Source organism: Chanodichthys erythropterus, chromosome 18 (genome assembly GCF_024489055.1).
Source record: "Chanodichthys erythropterus isolate Z2021 chromosome 18, ASM2448905v1, whole genome shotgun sequence".
Lineage (NCBI taxonomy): Eukaryota > Metazoa > Chordata > Actinopteri > Cypriniformes > Xenocyprididae > Chanodichthys > Chanodichthys erythropterus.
In genome coordinates, this window is record NC_090238.1 from 14,109,707 (window position 1) to 14,130,881 (window position 21,175).

At 38.6% G+C, this 21,175-nt stretch overlaps 2 protein-coding genes across 3 annotated transcripts; both read left to right on the forward strand.

Moving 5' to 3' along the window:
* Positions 1 to 1,297: 1,297 nt before the first annotated feature.
* fhl5 (four and a half LIM domains 5) lies at positions 1,298 to 4,072 on the forward strand. Its single transcript, XM_067367191.1, has 5 exons — positions 1,298 to 1,456; positions 1,652 to 1,826; positions 1,946 to 2,115; positions 3,526 to 3,712; positions 3,825 to 4,072. Exons 1-5 carry the CDS (start codon positions 1,298 to 1,300, stop codon positions 3,974 to 3,976), a joined length of 843 nt encoding a protein of 280 aa, XP_067223292.1. The 3' UTR covers positions 3,977 to 4,072.
* Positions 4,073 to 8,773: 4,701 nt separating this feature from the next.
* On the forward strand, positions 8,774 to 19,682 carry si:ch211-266g18.9 (transforming growth factor-beta receptor-associated protein 1). 2 transcript variants are annotated; one of them, XM_067367315.1, is made up of 14 exons: positions 8,774 to 8,901; positions 8,987 to 9,095; positions 9,685 to 9,810; positions 9,976 to 10,700; positions 11,016 to 11,210; positions 12,626 to 12,780; positions 14,060 to 14,142; positions 14,435 to 14,779; positions 14,867 to 14,924; positions 15,007 to 15,150; positions 15,544 to 15,684; positions 18,138 to 18,297; positions 18,532 to 18,953; positions 19,056 to 19,682. In XM_067367315.1, exons 4-14 carry the CDS (start codon positions 10,037 to 10,039, stop codon positions 19,200 to 19,202), a joined length of 2,514 nt encoding a protein of 837 aa, XP_067223416.1. In that variant the 5' UTR covers positions 8,774 to 8,901; positions 8,987 to 9,095; positions 9,685 to 9,810; positions 9,976 to 10,036; the 3' UTR covers positions 19,203 to 19,682. The 2 variants fall into 2 exon arrangements, with proteins under 2 accessions (XP_067223416.1, XP_067223417.1); XM_067367316.1 differs by having other exon boundaries at positions 9,685 to 10,700.
* The last annotated feature ends 1,493 nt before the right edge of the window (positions 19,683 to 21,175 follow it).

The window sequence follows — 21,175 nt, forward strand, 5'->3', positions numbered from 1 at the left end:
CTGATCCATTTCATCGTACTCCATCTTTTATTTTAAAAATCTCAATCTGAATCTGACTCTAAAAAAATATCCTCAGCACGCCACTGTATCGAAACCGCTCGGAATCATATGATTCGATTCGCGCCTTCTGATTGGTTCTCGGAATATAGCGGCTTGTGCTGCCAAAGGGAAGTGGCGTCTAGAGGCATTTGCCAACAAACCGATATTTCTGAATGGGCTGACGCTGCGATTTAGAGGATTTGAAGCACGTGATTTGTTGAACGTGTACTACGTGCCGTAAGCATTCGTTGTCATGTCATTATCTCATTTTTGACAGAGATGACGTTTAGCGGCTTTTGCATCTGAACTCTTCATATACATATTCTGTATACCCCGGCCCCAACACAAGAACCAACTCTAGATGACATTTACAGTTAGCCATTTAACAGAAACGGAAACCCCTATTTGAAACCTGTTAAGCTTTGGAAATTGCTACATATTTCTTGTAAATATAGGTCCAATCAACTCAAAGTAATTTTAGTGGTCACAGAGAAGCTTGGCATCCACTGTAACATTTGCTTCAACTCTCTCTAAGCCTGCAGCAGTTGCTTGAGGGCTCAGATGTGGATACAGTAAGATATCAGATATCTGAGGTCAGAATAATTGCTAATTTCACTGATATTTGAGACTCAAACTATTGTAACTATGAAGATAATGTGTTAAAGATTCATTTGACACAAATTAATTTGGCTAAAATTATGATTTCTGTAACTCTTACAGGAATAATACGAAAAGTAGTAGAAAAAAGTAAAGAAAAGTACTTGTCCAAAGGCCTCGGAGTCCAATCACTGATTTAAGAGCACACAAAGGGAATAGCATTTCAGTGGCACCATTCACTTATCATCTTGACCATAAGGCACGCGTTGTGATTGGACTCCCATAAAAGGTGCAGAGATAAGCAACTGGACCAATCTCCCCAGGGATTTCAGCTAATAAGAGCAATCGTATTTATAGAGGGTCATTTTAATGCATCCACTCAATCACTGGCCGTCTCACCCTGCAGCCCCTCAGAAGCCCACTGAGTCACTGAAGGTGAGTTTTGCTCACTATTGCAAATGGCAGTCTGCTCTTCTGATATCTTCAAGGTGGTTTAAGATGCTACAGAAGGGACCTAGTTTGCAGAGACCATCATTTTAGCGTGTTGTGTCTATTTTAAGAGGAGTTCGTATTTCGAGGATGACACCTTTCTGATTGCTTTAGCCTAGTATGTTGTAACATTTTTATGGTTCTGTTTACTGCTTTTAAGACATAAACAACGATGTCTGCAGAACGATTTGACTGCCATTACTGCAAGGACACTTTGCTCGGAAAGAAATACATCCTGAAAGAGGACACTCAATATTGCACAAAATGCTATGAGAATCTGTTTGCTAACTGCTGTGAGGTGTGTTCTTTGCCAATTGGATGCAACTGTAAGGTAGGCATAAGAACACATTTACTGCCATCATGATTCACACATTTACAGTACATTTAATTCTTTAATTCTTTTTTAATGCAACTGAATCAAAAACAAAGTTTGTGAGAGCAATTAATGAAGACTTAAAATGAGTGACAGAAAGTCAGAACAGATTTGCAAGCTTCTAACTAGACTTTCTCTGCATGCATAACGAAGGACCTTTCCTACAAGGACCGGCACTGGCATGAAAACTGCTTCAAGTGTGCCAAATGCAGTCGATCATTGGTGGAAAAACCATTTGCTGCTAAAGATGACCTTATGCTTTGCACCGAGTGCTATTCTCATGAGTATTCGTCCAAGTGTAGCACCTGCAAGAAGACTATCATGCCAGGTAGGATGCTTTGTATTTTATATTTTTTGAAAAATATATTCAGTTATTTACTTTATAAAATGAGGAATGAAATGTTAAGGATCTCAGTGTATAAAGGTGGTGTTCTGCTCATGTGTTAGGAGCACGAAAAATGGAGTACAAAGGGAACAGCTGGCATGAGACATGCTTTCTGTGTCAACGCTGTCAGCAGCCAATAGGAACCAAGTCTTTCATCCCTAAAGATAACAATTACTTCTGTGTCCCTTGTTTTGAGAAGCAATTCGCCTACCAATGCTGTGCTTGTAAAAAAGTAAGTTGCATGCTTGCAAGGAATCAGACATTTGAAAAACAATATTACTGTTCATTAAAGTGGTTCACCCCAAAATAACACACCTACTAACCCTCATGTTGTTCCAAACCTGTATGGCTTTATTTCTAATGTGGAATACAAAAAGAAATGAAACATTTTTGGGGAAAAAAGGAAAAATGCACTGGTCATTTTTTTCATGCAACTAGTGATTTTGAGATTCAAAAAGCATGCAAAAGCACCACAAACAAATCCAAATTCTCACACAAAGCCATCATTTAGCACCAAAGACATGGAATACAGTGCATGAAATGTATTGACTACTGTACTTCTATGATATTTTATATTTCTTTTGCATAATTTTTCAAATATGATAGCTCTGTCCTTCATTCATAGCAATTGCATGGAAAAAGCAGTACATATAGGTTTGGAACAAATGAAGATGAGTAAAAAATAGTTTCCATCCAACTATTTTTATGTGAATTTTAAGATATTGCAGTTAGAAAAAATACTAGATGCTAAGATGTGCATAAATTCAAAAAGTTTGCATAAAAAAAAAAAACGTACACTCTCAAACATGCTAAGGTAAAAACAACCCAAGTTGTGTTGGAAATGGACAAACCCTGCGGTTGGGTTAAATGTTTGCCCAATGTTCTAGGCAGTTTTATCCAAACCAACTATTGTTTAAAAATTACTTTATGGCTGGCTTAAAATGAACCCAAAATAGGTTGCATTTTTGCAAAAACACAGCATTTTTTAAAAAGCATGCACTCAATTGAAGCAGGTAACTTTTTATCCGATAAGAAGATATGCTGGTTGGGTATATTTTAATCTTCCAGAACTGTCTGACATGATTGCGTTTCCAAACAGGCATCCACCTCCAAACACAAAATAACATGACAGCGTTTATTGAGCCACAGTGGCTTCTACAGCAACTTCAATTTTTATTACAGATATTTTCTGCCAATTTCCCAGGAAGCGACTATTTTGTTCTCCTGAACACATGGAATGAAAATGGTGCTTTATTCGCAAATATGTTATGCACCATTCCAATTTTGCACATAAGTTAAATTCGCAACTTTGGATGAAAACATAATTAATAACTATTTTATGTTTTGGCAAATTGGTGGTTAACTCATATGAATTTGTATAATCTTATTCTTAGACTTTTGGTCAATCCATTTATGCCACATTGACAATTAGGGGTGAATCTTCATGCTTACTTTTTTTTTTTTTTTTTTTTAAATCATACATTTCCATATTACACACATCATTCAAATTCATATGAAATCGCCACCTCAAAATAGTTTCTCGTTTCTTGGAATTTTATTTTTTGAGTGAACTATTGCTTTAAATGTGCAATATTGTCCAACACTTATTGTGCTGTACTGAAATCCACTTTCAATTCTGTAGGCCATTACAACCGGCGGTGTCACGTATCAAGATAAGCCCTGGCACCGCGAGTGTTTCACTTGCATTGGATGCAAGAGACAACTGGCAGGCCAGCGCTTTACCTCGAGAGAAAACTACCCATACTGCCTGGATTGCTTCAGCAATCTGTATGCCAAGAAATGCGTGGGCTGCACTAAGCCAATTACTAGTATGTTTTCATTCTTTACATCTCGCGGCTATTTTTATACGCCTCTAAAATAAAATTAAGAATTTCATCAGCATCGTACTTGACTGTAAAACAACGATGTGTGTGTGTCCAGGCTTGGCAGGTGCTAAGTACATCTCGTTTGAAGAGCGGCAGTGGCACAGTGAGTGTTTCACGTGTATGCAGTGCTCTGTGTCTCTGGTGGGCCGTGGATTCCTCACCCAGCGGGATGACATCCTGTGCACTGACTGTGGAAGGGAGAAGTGAGCTCATCTGACAGGGTCAGACAACCTCAAGAGCAGCACAGTTGTCCAACTGTTGCAGGAAAGCTGTTGAGGGCAAAATAGATTCAGATTTGGATTTCTGCTCACACAAGTGGAATGATGAATAAACATGAACAATGAATAGATTAATTATCTATGTCGCCTGCTGATTAAGATGCTTAATGTTTTGTTTAATAAGTTCGCTATAAATTTGGAAACAATTGTCCTCATAAAGCATGGAAATATATTGAAAATGTTTGAAAAGTTCAAAAGTTCAAGCACACACAAAGTGTACTTTTAGTCAATAAACTTGTGTTTTCTTCTTGTCTACTGGCTGTTTTTTAAAGTCTAAAGATACGTAAACATGCACTTCCCCATTCTACAACTACAATGCATACATTAATGGTCACTATGAATTAGGTGAATGGTGGGAATGATTCTCAGGGATCTACTGTATATAGTGAGCAACTAAGCTTACCAAAACTTGTATGTCTCTGGGAACAATATCAGTCATTGATATTTTTGGTTCATTTTCCTCTGATAGAAAGACTACATTTAAATGCATAAAACTGCTATTTTGTTAAGGCATAATTATATTAACAAGCATTACGTAAAGGACACAAAACCCTGTTTGATTCCATGAGGTTGTTTAAAGGGGAACTTTTCTTTTAAGGTTTCACAAGTGAAATAAAGTGAGAAGAGGTGCGTTCATGTCAGAATTACTGTAATTACGAAATTATGACTTGTAAAAAGAATTCATGTCCTGTAATTACAACTTGTAAACTCCGAATTATTTGAGAGCTGTCTTGTATCTGACTGCTGCAATGTCATGCCTGCGGCTTCAAATTAGTGAAGAAGCTTGTTATATCGTATATTTTTGATGTAATTCCCATAATTGACTGTTAGTAATGCAAAATTAATCTGAAAATAACCAGACATAAAATACAGTTTAGAGTCCCACACTTGAGCGCTGTCCAAAGCCACGCCTCCTTTGAAACACATGATTTTGCAAAGCGTCACGAGAGACGACAATAAATTACCTCATGTCTCAAACTACACAACATTACAATAATAATGAATGCAAACAACTTACAGAGCTCTTACTTGTACCACCCGACTGCTGCAGATTCATTTCGCCGTTGAAAAAGTCTGAGGACGTGAACAGCTACGGGTAGAACGTCACGAGTGGCCATCACCTAATTATGTTTACAATATACCTTGAACACTGCATCTTATTGTTTTAGTTCAGGAGGAACTGTAAAAGGCTGCTACTGTTTGTTTGCGGGACTTGGACCAAATGCAATGACTGGATGAACCAGTATAAAAAGTGTTTATAAAACAAATGGACTGTTCTGTTTTATTGAATTGTTATATTTAAATAAACCGTACATTTAAAAATATTTTTTTGTCGTGCTAAATGTACTCGGTTACTAATGTAACCTCAGTTCCCTGAGATACAGGAACGAGTACTGTGTCGCTAGACGCGATGGGGAAAACTACCTTTTCTCCAATTACTGTGGCCTTTTTTAATAAAACAGTGAAACTGCACGGCCATTGATTTGTGCAGTTAGAGCAAAACAAACCAATGACGAAGAAGCGGAGCTGCACGAGCCTATGGCAATGAAGCCCGCCAGAGCCCGCCGAAATGCGGGGTCATCTGGCTATATAACCGGCATTCTAACATAGGACCTCTAGTTTATTTGACTAAAGCGACGACACTGAGTTGTGCAGTGACATAGCATGGCTAGCAACGCAGTACTCATTCCCGTATCTCAGAGAACCGAGGTTACGTTAGTAACAGAGTACATTCCCTTTCGATACTTCACTCGTACTGCGAGTGGTGGGGAACCAGTACAATTACACCATGCTATGATAGAGGAATGACTGATAAGTAATTAGTCCTGAGGGCCCAGGGGGACCAAATACAGCAGGGCAAAGCTATTAGTTAGTGACTCAGACCTAAGTCATGGGCCCTACAGAAGGCAAAGTGGGTTAAACTCATAGAGGTCAAGCCCAGCCCTGAATAATCATTCTTAAAATTTCGTACAGTCTAGACACTTAAGAGGGCCAAGAGCATACAAGAAGCTATGGCAAATGCCTGAAGCCAATGACCCGGATCTAATCGGAGTCGCCGGGAATTCTAGCAAGTTTGAGCTAAGGTTAAGCTCTGATTAGAACAGGTCCTGCCTCAGAACAGGATTGTGGGTTCCCAGTGGATCAAGCTCCAAGAGGCCAGCTATGCAGAAAGGACCCGAGCCTGCAGGGCAGGGATGTCCAGGTTGTACAACCTGGAGAAGGGGGACAGTGAGGCCCAGCCGGCTGCCGCACAGATTTCTGCAATGGACACACCACTGGACCATGCCCAGGATGAAGCCATGCCATACAGGAGGCCATACAGGAGCATGAAAAGCTGCTATAACCGCCACATAGACCTTGAGAGTGGAGGTGGTACAACCCTTATCCAACAATTCTTGGAACAAGGACAATATCAAAGATATGTCGCAGGAAGATGGGTTTTCGCCGCAGGCTGTGTACCATGCGGAGAAGACCAACCATTTAAGGGCATAGAAGCGTCTTGTAGACGGGGCTCTAGCCTGTAAAATCATATTTAGGATGTTCTTGGGGAGGTCTGCAGGCTCCCATCGAGACGCCGTAAGTGCACAGCTTGGGCCGGGGGTGCCAGATCATCCTGTTCGCCTGAGAGAGGAGGTCCCATCTCAGGGGAATGGGCCAAGGGGCTGCTATGAGCAGTTGAGAAAGCTCCGAGAGCCAATGTCAGTTTCTCTACAGCGGAGCCACTAGGAGAACCTTGTGATCATGCTTTCTGATTCACCTGATCACCTGGGGGATCAGGGGAGAACATAAAGGAGAAGGCTGGGCCAGTCATGGGCCAACGCATCCCTGTTCTGTGAAAAGTAAATTGGGCTGTGAAAGTTGTCTTCTGAGGCGAAGAGGTCAACCTCTGCCCTTTCGAAGATCTCCCAGATTCTATGAACTGTTTGAGGATGGAGCATCCACTCTTCTGAGGAGACATTGTTCCGGGACAGCGTGTCTGCTCCCTGGTTCAGTTTGCCCGGCACATGCGCTGCCCTCAGTGAACGCAGGTTGCAATGTGCCCATTCCAAGAGGCTCTTCACCAAAGTGAAGAGATGTTTCGAGGAGACCCCTTCTTGGCGATTTATGTAGGACATCACTGTCATGCTGTCCGAGCGGACCAGGATGTGGTGCCCTTCCAGGTCTGGCAGGAAAATCTGAAAGTCTTGATGAACTGCCAGCATTTCCAGGCAGCTGATGTGCAGCCTGTTTTCCTCATTTGACCAAGCACTGAAGGCTGGTCTGCCTTCACACAGAGCTCTCCAACCCATGTTGGGCGCATCTGTCGATATGACCTTCCTCCTGCATGTCATCCCCAAAGCCACGCCCTGCTCAAACCAGCAACGGTTCTTCCAAGGGGCCAGGGCTGCAACGCAAGCTTGGTCCACCTTAATACATAAGCGTCCGTGCTGCCAAGCATTGGGACGGAACTTGCGGTTTCAGCCAGTACTGTAGGGGCTGCATGCAAAGGGCTGCATGACTGCATGCAGAGGCCATGAGGCCCAGCATTCTCTAAAACACTCTGAGAGGTAGAGAGGCTCCAACTATGAAGGTGGCCACAAGCTGAATGCCTACTTTTTTAGCCAAATGATCCCGCCCATTTCGGTGGGCTCTCGTGGGCTTCATCACCATAGGCTCGTGCAGCACCGCTGCCTCGTCATTGTTTTGTTTTTACTTTAACTGCTTCAGTAAAGGCTATAGGCTTCAGTAGTCTGAGAAAAAGGAGTTTTCCCCACTGCATCTAGCTACACAGTACGAGTGAAGTATTGAATGGAATTAAAATTACATAGGCTACAGCAGGGGTAGGTAATGTCAGTCCTGGAGAGCCGCTGTCCTGCAGAGTTTAGCTCCAACCCTATCAAACACCAACCCTGATTAAACACACCTGTTGGTAAAACCATGTGTTCATAGTAAAACCACTGTGAACTGGGGCACAGGGATTTTTGTATTTAAAATAAAATATGTAGCTGATAAAAAACAGCAGTTATGCAGTTAAAACCAATGCGTGTTCTGAATGTGTTCATTTTTTAAATTTGTTTTAGGTTCCAATACTGGAGAAATGAGAGGTCAGAGAGTTACATGCTCAAAGTAGTTGGCAACTGTAGTTTATGAAAGAAAAGACAGCAAGATTATTATCCAGAGGAACTTTATGGTGATTGTGCTTAATGATAGTGCATTTTTGACATCGGTGTTGTTTCGTTCAGTCACATTCTCAACTTTTGAACTGAATGATTAAATCAAGCTGCATCTATACTGTACTGAGGGCAACTGAGAATTCTGATTAACTGCCCTTACAGTTGTAGAATGCTTTATGGAAAGTTCTGAAATAATGTTTATTGATAATTCTTTCAAAGCTGTGCAGCAGTAGCTATAAACTAAAAATAATACAATTCATTATCTATTTCATTACTTTATTAACCTGATCATTCACATTGTTTATTTTCTTATACAGATCTACATTGAGCACACACTTCATGCAGTGTACTGTAGGTACTGTGAATACACCTGCGCCAGTATGGCATTGGCACCCAGGCCGATTGTTACGCCATACCATGAGAGTGACTCATCTACATAGGGTCCACTCAAATTCTGGTCATCCCAGTTCAGAGCAAATTTGCACACTATGCAACTAGCCTTGTTGGGAAAGATAAGCGACATAAGAGAATGTGGCTACGGCATGTTTTTGAACCAATAATGATTTACAGACACTTGCAAGAGAGGGTTTGCATGAAGTCCAAAATCAGTTTGTGACAGTCTCCAGACAATCTTGGGGCACATGGCTTAGCAGGATTCCATGAAAGTTGGAGAGGTAGTGGGTTTTGTCTCGTACGACAAGTAAGTTACATGTTGTCTGTTGTACAAAAGTTTGTACTGATTGTTTATAGACTAGTTTTCATTGATTTTTTTCTCTTTCACTCAGGTTTGTGGACCTCAAAGCAGCAAAATGGCTTTCATGACCTCTTTTAACAAACATATAGAAAGGCCTTGCAGATGAGATGTAAACTATCCAGGTCTATTTTGATAAGCAGGTATGATTCCTTTTATTTTTTCCTACAGACATCAGACATCATATCACACAGATACACTACTACTAACGTACGTTATTTACAAAAGTTGAGTAAACAAGAAAAAGCGGTAACACTTTACAACACGGTTCATTAGTTAACATTAGTTAACTACATTAGTTAACATGAACTAATAATGAACTGCACTTATACAGCATTTATTAATCTTTGTTAATGTTAATTTCAACATTTACTAATACATTATTAAAAGCTTGTTAACATTAGTTAATGCACTGTGAACTAACATGAACAATGAATGAACAACTGTATTCTCATTAACTAACACTAACGAAGATTAGTAAATACAGTTACAAATGTATTGCTCATTGTAAGTTCATGTTAGTTAATCCATTAACTAATGTTTAACAAATGAACCGTATTGTAAAGTGTTACCGAAAAAGCTAGGGGAAATTACTACTAAGATTTTTTTTGTTGTTATTGTACAGGCTTAAAAATGTTTACAGTGTAGGGTATACAAGAAATATTTAACCAAAGGTTTTATGTCTCTATGTCTCTTTCTTGGATATTTGGCATTGTGCAACCAACCATTCAGTCAGAGCCACGAGAGTAAAAGCAGTAAAACTGCTGACACCAACTTCCTCTCAGGATGAGAGTCACATGGCAAGGTCAAAATACACTTGAGTAAAAATGAAGCGCTGACAGCTTCTACGCTAATGAGGTGAGACTGTTCTTAACTCGTTTCATTTAGCATTGTGGCTAACAAACGCTGTATATCTTGAAAATATTATTTGAATTGGTTGTGTTTTTATTATTTAACCTAATTGTTTGCTTTCCAGCATGTAGATTTCTGAGCTAATGAAGGCGGTTTTCTTTCTCTACCCAGTTTACTAGGTTTCTCATTTATTTTTAGGTGCCACTGAGAGCTAAATTAAGAGTAAATAACCATGAAAGTCTTTACTCCTGTGCTAGTCTTTCAAAAAATGCCCTCAGGGAAAGGCAGAGACAAATCCAGCATTCAATGTTTGGAGTGTTTTGGTAAAAACCTCTATATTGGGACCAAAGAGGGAGTCGTCGAGCACCTCACTGTAAATAGCGTGAGCGGTGAAGAAAGCCTTTCAGTGCGGGAGGTGGGGAAGAGACAGATGGGCCGAAGCGGAGCAATCAGCCAGCTGACAGCGGTCCCTGTTCTGAACCACCTCTTAGTTCTCTGGGATGGTTCGGTCACTGTGCTCAACATGTTCTCCCTGGAACCTATTCCTGCCCTGAAGAAAATCCAGAATGTGTCACTCTTCTGTGTCTGTGAGTCGGCGGTTCAGACTGATTCCGTGGAGCTCATTGCAGCGTCGACCAAGAGGAAAATAGTGAGCATTTATAAGGTGTGTGTGGACAGATGGGAGTGTGTAAGGCAGGTGGCTCTGCCGCAGGAGCCTGTGGTTCTGGCTGCGCATGGGGCGTGTCTGTGTGTGGCCACTTGTGACAGATATTTTCTCCATGATTATCATAGCCAAACCACCCTAGATCTTTTCCCACATAACCTGGCAAAACAAAATATCATTGCCAACAAATATGGAAAAGGAGGATTCATTTTAAATGGGCCTGGAAGTTTGGGTAAGAATTTTCCCTAATCTCATATGAGTCAAACACAAAAGAGCTCAAAAAATATAAACTCAAACATTTATCATTACATTTTTCTGAGCCCAAATGATCTGAGCTCTTTTTTTTTAGCAATTATATATCTGTATTTAAATGTATTTGTTTTTATACCCTTTTATTTTCAATTATTTAATCTAAAGGCATTTTAGAATAAATAACTCGTACTACTTATTTGACACATAACTGAATAACTTCTGAATAATTTTTTAATGAATGTAATTAAATTAATTATTTGCTTTAAAATGTAACAGTAGCCTATATGTTACGCAGGCATGTTTGTGATGAAGAATGGTACTTCTCAGCATCCTCCTGTACAGTGGCCTGATGGAGTGGTGGACGCTGTAGTGCATTTCCCATATGTGCTTGTTCTACAAAATCAGACTGTTCATATCTACAGCATTCTGGACCAACAGCTGAAGCAAACTCTCCCTTTACAAAGTGCCAAATCTGTCATCTCAACAGAAGGTTCATTTTACAATCCAGCATCAATCTTTCACAAATCATTCAACAGTCAATTCAGAGGCGTCATAATCACTCTTGATTGCTCGTATATTGTATTTTTTATTTTTATTGTATTTTTTAGTTCTGCTACATTTTTAAAATAAAATCTAAAATCAAATAGTCTAATTATACTGTTTCACACAAAAGTAAAATGGGTTGCTTCTATTGACTAATATTTAGATTTGAATATGCAATTTGAGCTTGTTGCAGTTGTTGATTGATGCCATAATTTCACGGAAACGGCTGTATTATGCTGCCAGGCCAATAGTTGGCGATGTCACTTTGTAAAGAAACACTACACGCCTATTGTGACATGTAATACGCATGACGTCACCGTTTTCACAAATTCACGTTTTTGTAGTTTACACAGAGATGAAAATGATATAATTTTCAAAAACTTGCAACTTGCAAAAGGTTTCCTTTTTTAGTTGAAAACGACCCTTAAAGGGATAGTTCACCCAAAAATGAAAATTTGATGTTTATCTGCTTACCCCCAGGGCATCCAAGATGTAGGTGACTTTGTTTCTTCAGCAGAACACAAATGATGATTTTTAACTCCAACCGTTGTGGTCTGTCAGTCGTATAATGCATGTCAATGGGAATCCCAAAAACAACATGCACAGACAAATCCAAATTAAACCCTGCGGCTTGTGATGACACAATGATGTCCTAAGACACGAAACGATCGGTTTGCGCGAGAAACCGAACAGTATTTATATTATTTTTTACCTATGTCCAACTGCCTTGAGCACGCGCACGGCATCCGGTGCGTGAGGTGTGTACGTGCTCTGGTGTAGGTTACGCAAGCGCCGGAAGTGATGTCTCGCACTCATTTACATATATGCGCAAGAGATCACTTCCGGCATCAGAGCGTGTTTTCAGACCAAGGCAGTTGGACATAGTGGTGTTTTAGAGGTAAAAAATTATATAAATACTGTTCGATTTCTCGCACAAACCAATGGTTTCGTGTCTTAGGACATCAATCTGTAAGCAGATAAACCAACCCGATCTCACGGCAATTCATACGTATTTTACGAGGTGGCTAAATCGTATGAATTCATACGACCTCACTCGTACTAATTCATATGTTTTTTGCTAAATCGTATGTATTTTACGAGTTGACAAATTCGTATGAATTCATACGAATGACCTACCCCAAACCCCGCCCCTAAACCTAACCGTCACTGGGGTTTAGACAAATCGTACGAATTTGCACGAGTGAGGTCGTATGAATTTATACGAAATAGCCACCTCGTAGAATAAGTACGAATTGGTCGTGAGATAGCGTTGGATAAACATCAAATTTTCATTTTTGGGTGAACTATCCCTTTAATAATAATTTCTAACTCTTTCTAATTTACTTCTCTTTCACTTTATAGAAAGTGTTTTCGTTGTTGCTGACAAAGAGATTCATCGGCTGTCACCAGTTCCGCTGGAGGATCAGATTCAAGAGCTGGTTAAGAGACAGAGAGTTGATGAAGCCCTGACGCTGCTGGACAGGGTTCAAGATTTCCTGCCAAAGGATTCCTATAAGGTAAGACTGATGATAAAGTACTAAACAAATTGGATTTATGTCTTATCTTCCTTTAACACATTAGAAAGATGTAATATATTAAGCCAGTGTAAATCAAGGAAGTGTACAATACCCCCCATTCATTTCAATGGCACTAAATAATAATAATAATTATAATAATGAACTGATAGATAGATAGATAGATAGATAGATAGATAGATAGATAGATAGATAGATAGATAGATAGATAGATAGATAGATAGATAGATAGATAGATAGATAGATAGATAGATAGATAGATAGATAGATAGATAGATATAGATAGACAGACAAGCACACACATATGTAAGTGGTCCTATATGTACCTGCTCTGAGCAGGATTTGAACCAGTGTCCCTGGCATGGGAGGTGGGCAAGCTAACAACAGCGCTAAAGACCACAGCCTTTAGTGCAGGGGTGTCAAACTCAGTTCATGGAGGGCCACTGTCCTGCAGAGTTTAGCTCCAACCATAATTAAACACAAATCAAGGTTATCAGGAATATTAAAAACTTCCAGGCAGGTGTTTTGCAGCTGGTTGATGCTACACTCTTCAGGACAGTAGCACTCGAGGAGCGGAGTTTGACACGTGTGCTCTAGCATCAGTCACTAGTGTGTCTCTTGAGGCCAGGGGAGTGAGATTCACCTGCACAGCTTTTTTACCAGCTGGCTTCTGTTACACATACGTATTGTCAGCATACACTGCTACTTTTGAATGATCATCAATAAAGAAACAACACAGATTAATGGTGTAGTTACAGCATCTACCAGTAGGAGGTTACAGACCATGCTCTGACCTATTGGTGTCAATAATACCTGCTAACACATGGATTTTGTTTAGTAGGTATGTTCATATGAGAATGAGAGTAAATGCTTAAAGCATAGAAACTACACATAATACCTTTTAATGGAGTCACGGGGTCAGTGAAAATAAGTAGGTCTGTCTGTGTCTGAGCGTCTTAGACACACTGAGCAAGGTAATTCATATGAGCACTTGAACCGGATGCACAGATGTCATTCCATCAAGATGAAAATCATCTTACAATGGTATTAAGCAAAGATCAAAGATGCATTAGTTCAAGGACTTAATGTCTGAGCTCACATCAAATACGCTACAAGATTTTAGTATTAAATGTGCTCTAAGTTTACTATTTAACATTTATATTGGAGTAGACGCTGATACATGGTTATGATAAAACAATAGCTCAGCTATGATATACTCATTTATCTCAATCCTTCATGCCATCCATCACTTTACTTTTAGGATCTACATAAAAATGTCATCTGCACATCTGGAATGATTAAGTTCTACAGAGAGGATTTTGTGGAAGCAAAAGAGCTTTTTATGTAAGTAATGCTTTAACATTTAATGGTATTTGGGAAACCAATTTGACAGCTTTCACTTTAAAAATAAATGAATGCTACAACGACCACCCAGTTACACTGTAAGACATGATTTCTAAGTTCAGATTATTGGACTACATTTACAAGAAAATACAATTTCAGTCATTCACATTTCACATATAATTCAATGTGTCGCTGTTTCTTTGTAATTACTTGTGAATCAATTTCTGAGTGATCACTGCAAGTGCTGTAAATCCTAAACCAATTTTTTTTAGTGTAATCTTTTATCTTCCAGTAAAGGTGAACTAGACCCAAGGGAAATCATTAGCCTTTATCCAGCTATGCCTGTTGTGAGTGAAGACTTTACACCTCAGACAAAAGCAGTCAGCAATGCCAAGGACCTGCGGACGTTAAGTCGAGACGACTGGCCGACATTTCAGCAATACCTAAGCTTTTTGGATGACTTCCTGAGAGAAGTCAGGCCAACAGGACAGGGCCAAATGTGTCCGCAGGACATTGACTCTGCACTTTTTAAGCTGTATTTGGAACAAGGAGAATATGGAAAACTGGACCAGCTTGTGTCATCGCAGAATAACTGTAACCTCCAAATGTGTGTGCCTGACTTGGAGCAGCACAAAAGGTTTGTGCTCATCATTTGAAGCTACTTCAGCGTTTACAGGTTATTTTCTAGTGCACTCAAGAGTAAACTCATTTTCTGCCATTTCAGGTTTTTCACACTTGGATTGCTCTATCAAAGCCAAGGCCAGCATGTCAATGCAATTCAGGTATCTTTGAATCATACTGAAAGATCCAAAGCAATGAATAAAGATGAATCAGGAAGGAAAGTAAGCTTCTTCTTTTTTTCAGACCTGGGTTAAAATTGTGGAGGATGAGAGCGAAGAGCCCTCAGACATCAGTGTAGTCCAGCATATAGTTAATACTCTTTCAAATCTGAAGCACAAATCCATCGTCTTGAAATTTGCAAATTGGGTTCTTCAGAGAGACCAAGAGGCAAGTATTTTAACGATCATATACTATTTATCAACAGCAGAGGGCAGAGTTACACAGATTTCATTTAGTTCAGTTTACTCTTTTGCCCCTGGCATAGCAATATAAAAGAAATAACATTATGTTTCTAGAATTTGAACAAACAAACTGCACAACAGCAATTTATCTGAAATGTTTTTTTTTTTTTTTTTTTTTTGGTAACAATGTAAAAAAAGTCTTTACTGTCAGTTTTGATCAGTTGAGTGCATCATGGCTGAATAAAAGTATTGATTTCTTAAAGAAAAAAAAAATCTTACTGACCCCAAACAGTATTTTTAACAGTATTGCATTTGATTTATTGCATTGCCAGCAATTTGTTCGAAATGCATCTAAATCATGTTCTTTATTTTAATATAGGCTGGAATACTGATCTTTACAAAGATGCATGCAAGCAGCCACATTATATTTGCACCAGAAGAAGTCCTTACCGTTCTCACCAACTACTCAGTTGCCATGATTCTTTACTTGGAATTTTTAGTCACTGAATTACACAGCAAGGTATTATTCTATCTGCAGCCTTATAAGGAATTTGTAAGGCCATGAGGAATTCAATTTACATTGATCTTTTGAGATACAAAAAGCTTATATGTATGTAATTTTAGTATTTACATACTACCTATTCATATTTTATATTATTATATTAATATCATATGTTTATATTTTCAGTTTTAATTTTAATTTCAGTTTAATTTTTTGTAATTTTGCTGTGTGCTTTTGTTTTTTAATACAATATTTTTATTTTGTTTCAGTTTTATTTTACTTAACAGAAATTAGTTTTAATTAAAGATATCAACACTGGTATAATTTTGATAACCAAATGCTTCCTCCTCAGTCTAAAAAGAGATTTACTGAAACTAAGTTGCAAAAAACTTGAACTTCTGAAATTTAATGTGGCATGGCATCAACACATGACCGCCCACGTTTACACATCAGTACTGGGCGATCGGAAACTTCACCCCGTCATTCACAGTGACGTAATAAGGAGAAAGCAGGATAAATGCTATTATTTCTAAGTCTCAGGAACATATTACAGAAAGTTAAGTCTTAAATTAAAGACCTAACAAGTTTCAAACAGAAATCACCATGGTTACTAAACAGATAAGACTCTAAAATTTGTATGTTTCTGAAGTATGGTCCCAGAAGAAACAAAGATAAAGGCCTGTTCAAACCAAGGACGATAACTATGTTGATAAAAACATTGACAGAATTTATCCTGCTTTAAAGAGCTCACACATTTAAAGCGGCAGACGACAGAATCGCAGAATGTGCTTATAATAAACAGAATAATATCGTGCATTGGTGTGGACGCCAATAAAATTATCATTATATCTATCTTTATAGTTATCGTTCTTGGTGTGAATGGGCCTTAAGAGCAAAATTTTTCTGATTATATAACAAAAACAGCAGCAAAATATGGACAATTTAGAAATTGTTAGTGAGCCATCTACAGTGAGAGGCCAAGGAGATGCGCTTCCCCTTTTAAAAACACATTTAAATAGATTTCCTTTAAATAATTTTAAGTTACATGTTGCCTAGCAACCACCTACACATCCCAGCATAAACGCTCCCGATAAATGATTTGTTATTTGTTCACAAATCAATTTTAACAGAAAAGCACGCACACTGTAGGATTTGTCACTAAAAAGCTCTCGCTCATCTTAGTTCATCGCCAACTCACAAAGTTCGGTTATAATCAGTGAAGCTGACTGCACACAATAAATCTCTTATTTACATAATGTTTTGTTATAATGAGAGGAATCAGCAAGCGTGCAGAACATTCACCGCTCAAAACACCAGAGTTTTTGTTCAGTGCTAACTTGAACACATCTGATTGGCCATTGCGTTCAAGAAATCAACAGATATGTCTCTGATTGTCTACACTGCACAACACTGCAAAATCACGTTGTAATTAGAAACCTTTGACGTTCTCCAAAGCGCAAACACAGATACGCACTGGATCGTTTGCCAAATATGTTTCGCCAATATGCTATTATTATGAAGAAAACTGATCCTAGACCAGCAGTTATGGTCAACTTTTTCTTCTAAAATCAGTCAGAAGCAGTCAGTGGTTTGAGTGAGAAAATTCCACTAGTTTTAAAGGGTTAGTTCACCCAAAAATGAAAATTCTGGAATTAATTACTCACCCTCATGCCATTCCACACCCGTAAGACCTTCGTTAATCTTCAGAACACAAATTAAGATATTTTCATGAAATCCGATGGCTCCGTGAGGCCTCCATATTCCTCTCTCAAGATCCATAAAGGTACTAAAAACATATTTAAATCAGTTCATGTGAGTACAGTGGTTCAATATTAATATTATAAAGTGACAAGAATATTTTTGGTGCACCAAAAAAACAAAATAATGACTTCTATAGTGATGGCCGATTTCAAAACACTGCTTCAGGAAGCATCAGAGCATAATGAATCAGAGTGTTGAATCTGTTGTTCGGCATGAGGGTGAGTAATATATGACAGTATTTTCATTTTTGGGTGAACTGACTCTTTAAGTCTATGGCCATGGGAAGGCTAGGCCCTGTCCCAAATGGCACACTTGTGCACTTGTGGTCTTGTGGACTTGTTGGCCGTGGCTTGCGCGTGTCCATTAAGTCCACAAGACCCCATTGGGATGCGGACCCTTTGCAGTCGATATGTGCCCTTGATCCGCACTGAAGCAAGCTCCATAGCAGACTTCTTCCCAACAGTCAAAGCAGTGTTATGTCACGAAAGTGTGGACTTGTAGGAAGACCGCAAGTGTTTAGTGCTATTTGGAGCAGAGTCTAAGCCTTGCCCAGCCTTACACAAGCTCCAGAGAGGGGGTGGGAAATAATTGTAAAAAAAAAACTAAATTACAATGCAAAAAACATTATTTAGTGGATCTCAGTGACAAAATGTATGTAAAAATCAATGACATGACCCCTTCCATTTAAGAAGCACATTGTCTATTTACAGGAGGAAAAGCATCATACCACACTCATCAAATCATACATCAAATGGATACTGCAGTCAATCGAAGGTGACTACAGCAATGAAACAAGCAGGGAGGAGATGAGACATAAACTACAGAAGTTACTCTGGCAGTCTTCTTTCTACAATGCTGATACTATATATGGTGAGCACAGCATGTGGATACACTGTCAGAAAAAAGGTACAAAAGCCGTCTCCGGAGCGGTACTCATTTAAAAGCTAATGATATATACCCTTTAGGGGTAAATAAGCTACAAAGGTGTACTCCCCAGTGACAGCTTTTGTACCTTTTTTTTCCGAGAGTGTAGATTAAATTGTTTTCAGTTCCTTGTGGACTGTCCATGAATGAAACAAACTGCTATACCCTTTATTGTCACAGACCAAATAACATCCTCGTTTCTTCATGTGGAGAAAGCAATTTTGCTTGGGAAATCTGGTAAACACAAAAAGGCCCTGCAGGTTTTGGTCTATGAAGAAAAAGACCAGCAGGCTGCTGAAAGCTACTGTTGGAGGACCTCTGCTGGACGAGACAGGAAGTTCACCCAGGGAATATTCCTCACCCTGCTTCAAATCTACCTCGAGTCCACTCATCATGTGATCGCAGCAGTGGACCTGCTGAACAAAAATGCAGCGTCTTTTGATTTAGTCAGTGTGTTGAGGGTGCTGCCGGGCTCCTGGTCTATGAAACTGGTGTTGCGGTTCCTTTCTGAATCACTGAGAGGAACGGTGCATGACAAAAGAATGAGAGGTCTGGAGATGAGCCTAGCCAAGGTGGAAACTCTAAGACACAAGCATGCCTGGGTGAGACACACTATAAATGGAGCCAGTTAACATGCAAAAAGAGCATCCCAAATATTCAGTAAACCCAAACAGCAATCCTAATGTTATTCTTTATGCTCCCAGGTGGAAGCAACTCATGAAAAAATCCGAGTTGACAGAGGATGTGTTTGCTATTCCTGCCAGAAACGTCTTACAGGGCCCGAGTTCCTGCGCAGGCCGACAGGAGAGCTAACACACATATCCTGTCATGGTGGTGAAAGCAGTCAATGAATAACAGAGACACTATTATTCACACCTATTCCCATTTACACTACATTTATACTCCTAGCAGATGCTGTCTTACTAGGTTGCTTACAATAAAGACTGTAATTACTTGGACAGCAAGGCAATTACTAGGACAAATTGCTGAGAATATGACACATGCAAAGCTAGCCAGAAACACCAACTGGAAACCACAACAACTGTACATATATAGGCCTACAATGTACTTCTACTACACAGTATAGCTGGGATGATACTGTTACATTTAATAAATACCTGTAAAGGACAGATGGCAATGTGCACAAGTCATTTGTATTATTATATAATATTATTACAATTTAAAATACCTTTTTTTATTTTAAAGTTTTCTATTTCAATAGATTTTATAATGTAGTTTATTCCTGTGATGGCAAAGCTGAATTTTCAGCATCATTACTCCAGTCTTTAGTGTCACATGATCATTCAAATATGCTGATTTGCTGATAAATAAACATTTCTTATTATTCTTAATAATGTGCTGCTTATATTTTTGAGGAGCCCATGAGCTTTTTTTTTCAGGATTCTTTGATTAATGAAAAGTTCAAAAGAACAGCATTTATTTAAAAAAAAAAAAAAAAAAAAAAATCGATTTAAATGATCAATTTAATGCATTTAATATCAGATTTCAAATAAAATCTTTTTTTGCATTAATGTTATTTGTTTGGTTTTTGAAATATGTTGTACTTTATCTGCAAGTAACAGCATTCAAGTCCAAGCCAAAGCCTTGGCATGCCAGTATAAATAATAATAAACTATTCTTTTCAGCCATGTTCATTCATGCTTCATATAGATTCATTGAGGCTGTATGTCTTATGACTTGGCTGAAATGACCTTTGCATACTATAGTCCTCGCGAAGGGTGCCAGAGAACAAACTATATAATAAACAAGTCGACATCTCTTTTACACCCACTGGACTGGGTTGGCTCAGTGTTGTCTGCTTCTAGCCCAAGCATGGTGCGGAACTGGCAGCCTGACAAACCCAGGCTCCACACCACTTCAGGACATGGTGCTCTCCAGACAAGCCACCTTATGTGGACAAATTCTCAGACCAGACTGTTTAGTTTGTGGACATGAAAAAATAAATCACAAAACACCTCAAATATGTTATCCACATGAATCATAAAATATACCGAACAGACTGTGATATGTCAATGTGAATTACTGTTGCATTAAGTCTTCTGCTTCCATTCCTGTTTTGAATAAATGTCTTGCCACTCTATTCCTATTGCATTGATGGCTTTCGGTGGTGTTTAAACTAAGCTTAAAGATAGATTGATGTGGCAATCTATTTGTATATAAATATATATCTAGGGTCTATGGAGTATTCATAGCTTTATTCATAGGTCAAATTAGCCGAACAGATGCATTTTGAGAGCATGTGTGTAATTTTACATTATGCAACTTACTAGTCAAATCTCACAAAATCATGTCTAGTTAACACACACACACACACACATATACATATACATATACATATACATATATATATATAATTTCAATAGTGATTCTAATGGTGTTCAATTGTGTTTTTTAAATTTAATCAGCATAAAAAGCAATAGAACAAATATCTCTGATATATAAATATTTTAAATTTTTAATTTATATAAAAAAGGATTTTCACATTGGTGAATGAGTAATGATAATGTTGGGAAATGTGCTAAACTGTCACAATGCAAAAAATCGTAAAGGTTCCAAAATAAATAGGCATCCGTTTTTTAAGTAAAATATATAAAAATGTTAAAAACTGAGGTAAAACCTACACCAGACCGGATGTGATTCATTTACTATGTATGAAGTATGATGCAAACAGTGCACACATGGTTTAGTGTGCAATTGTGCATTAGGGCAAACAAAGTGATTAAAGGGATAGTTCACCCAAAAATGAAAATTTGATATTTATCTGCTTACCCCCAGGGTATCTAAGATGTAGGTGACTTTGTTT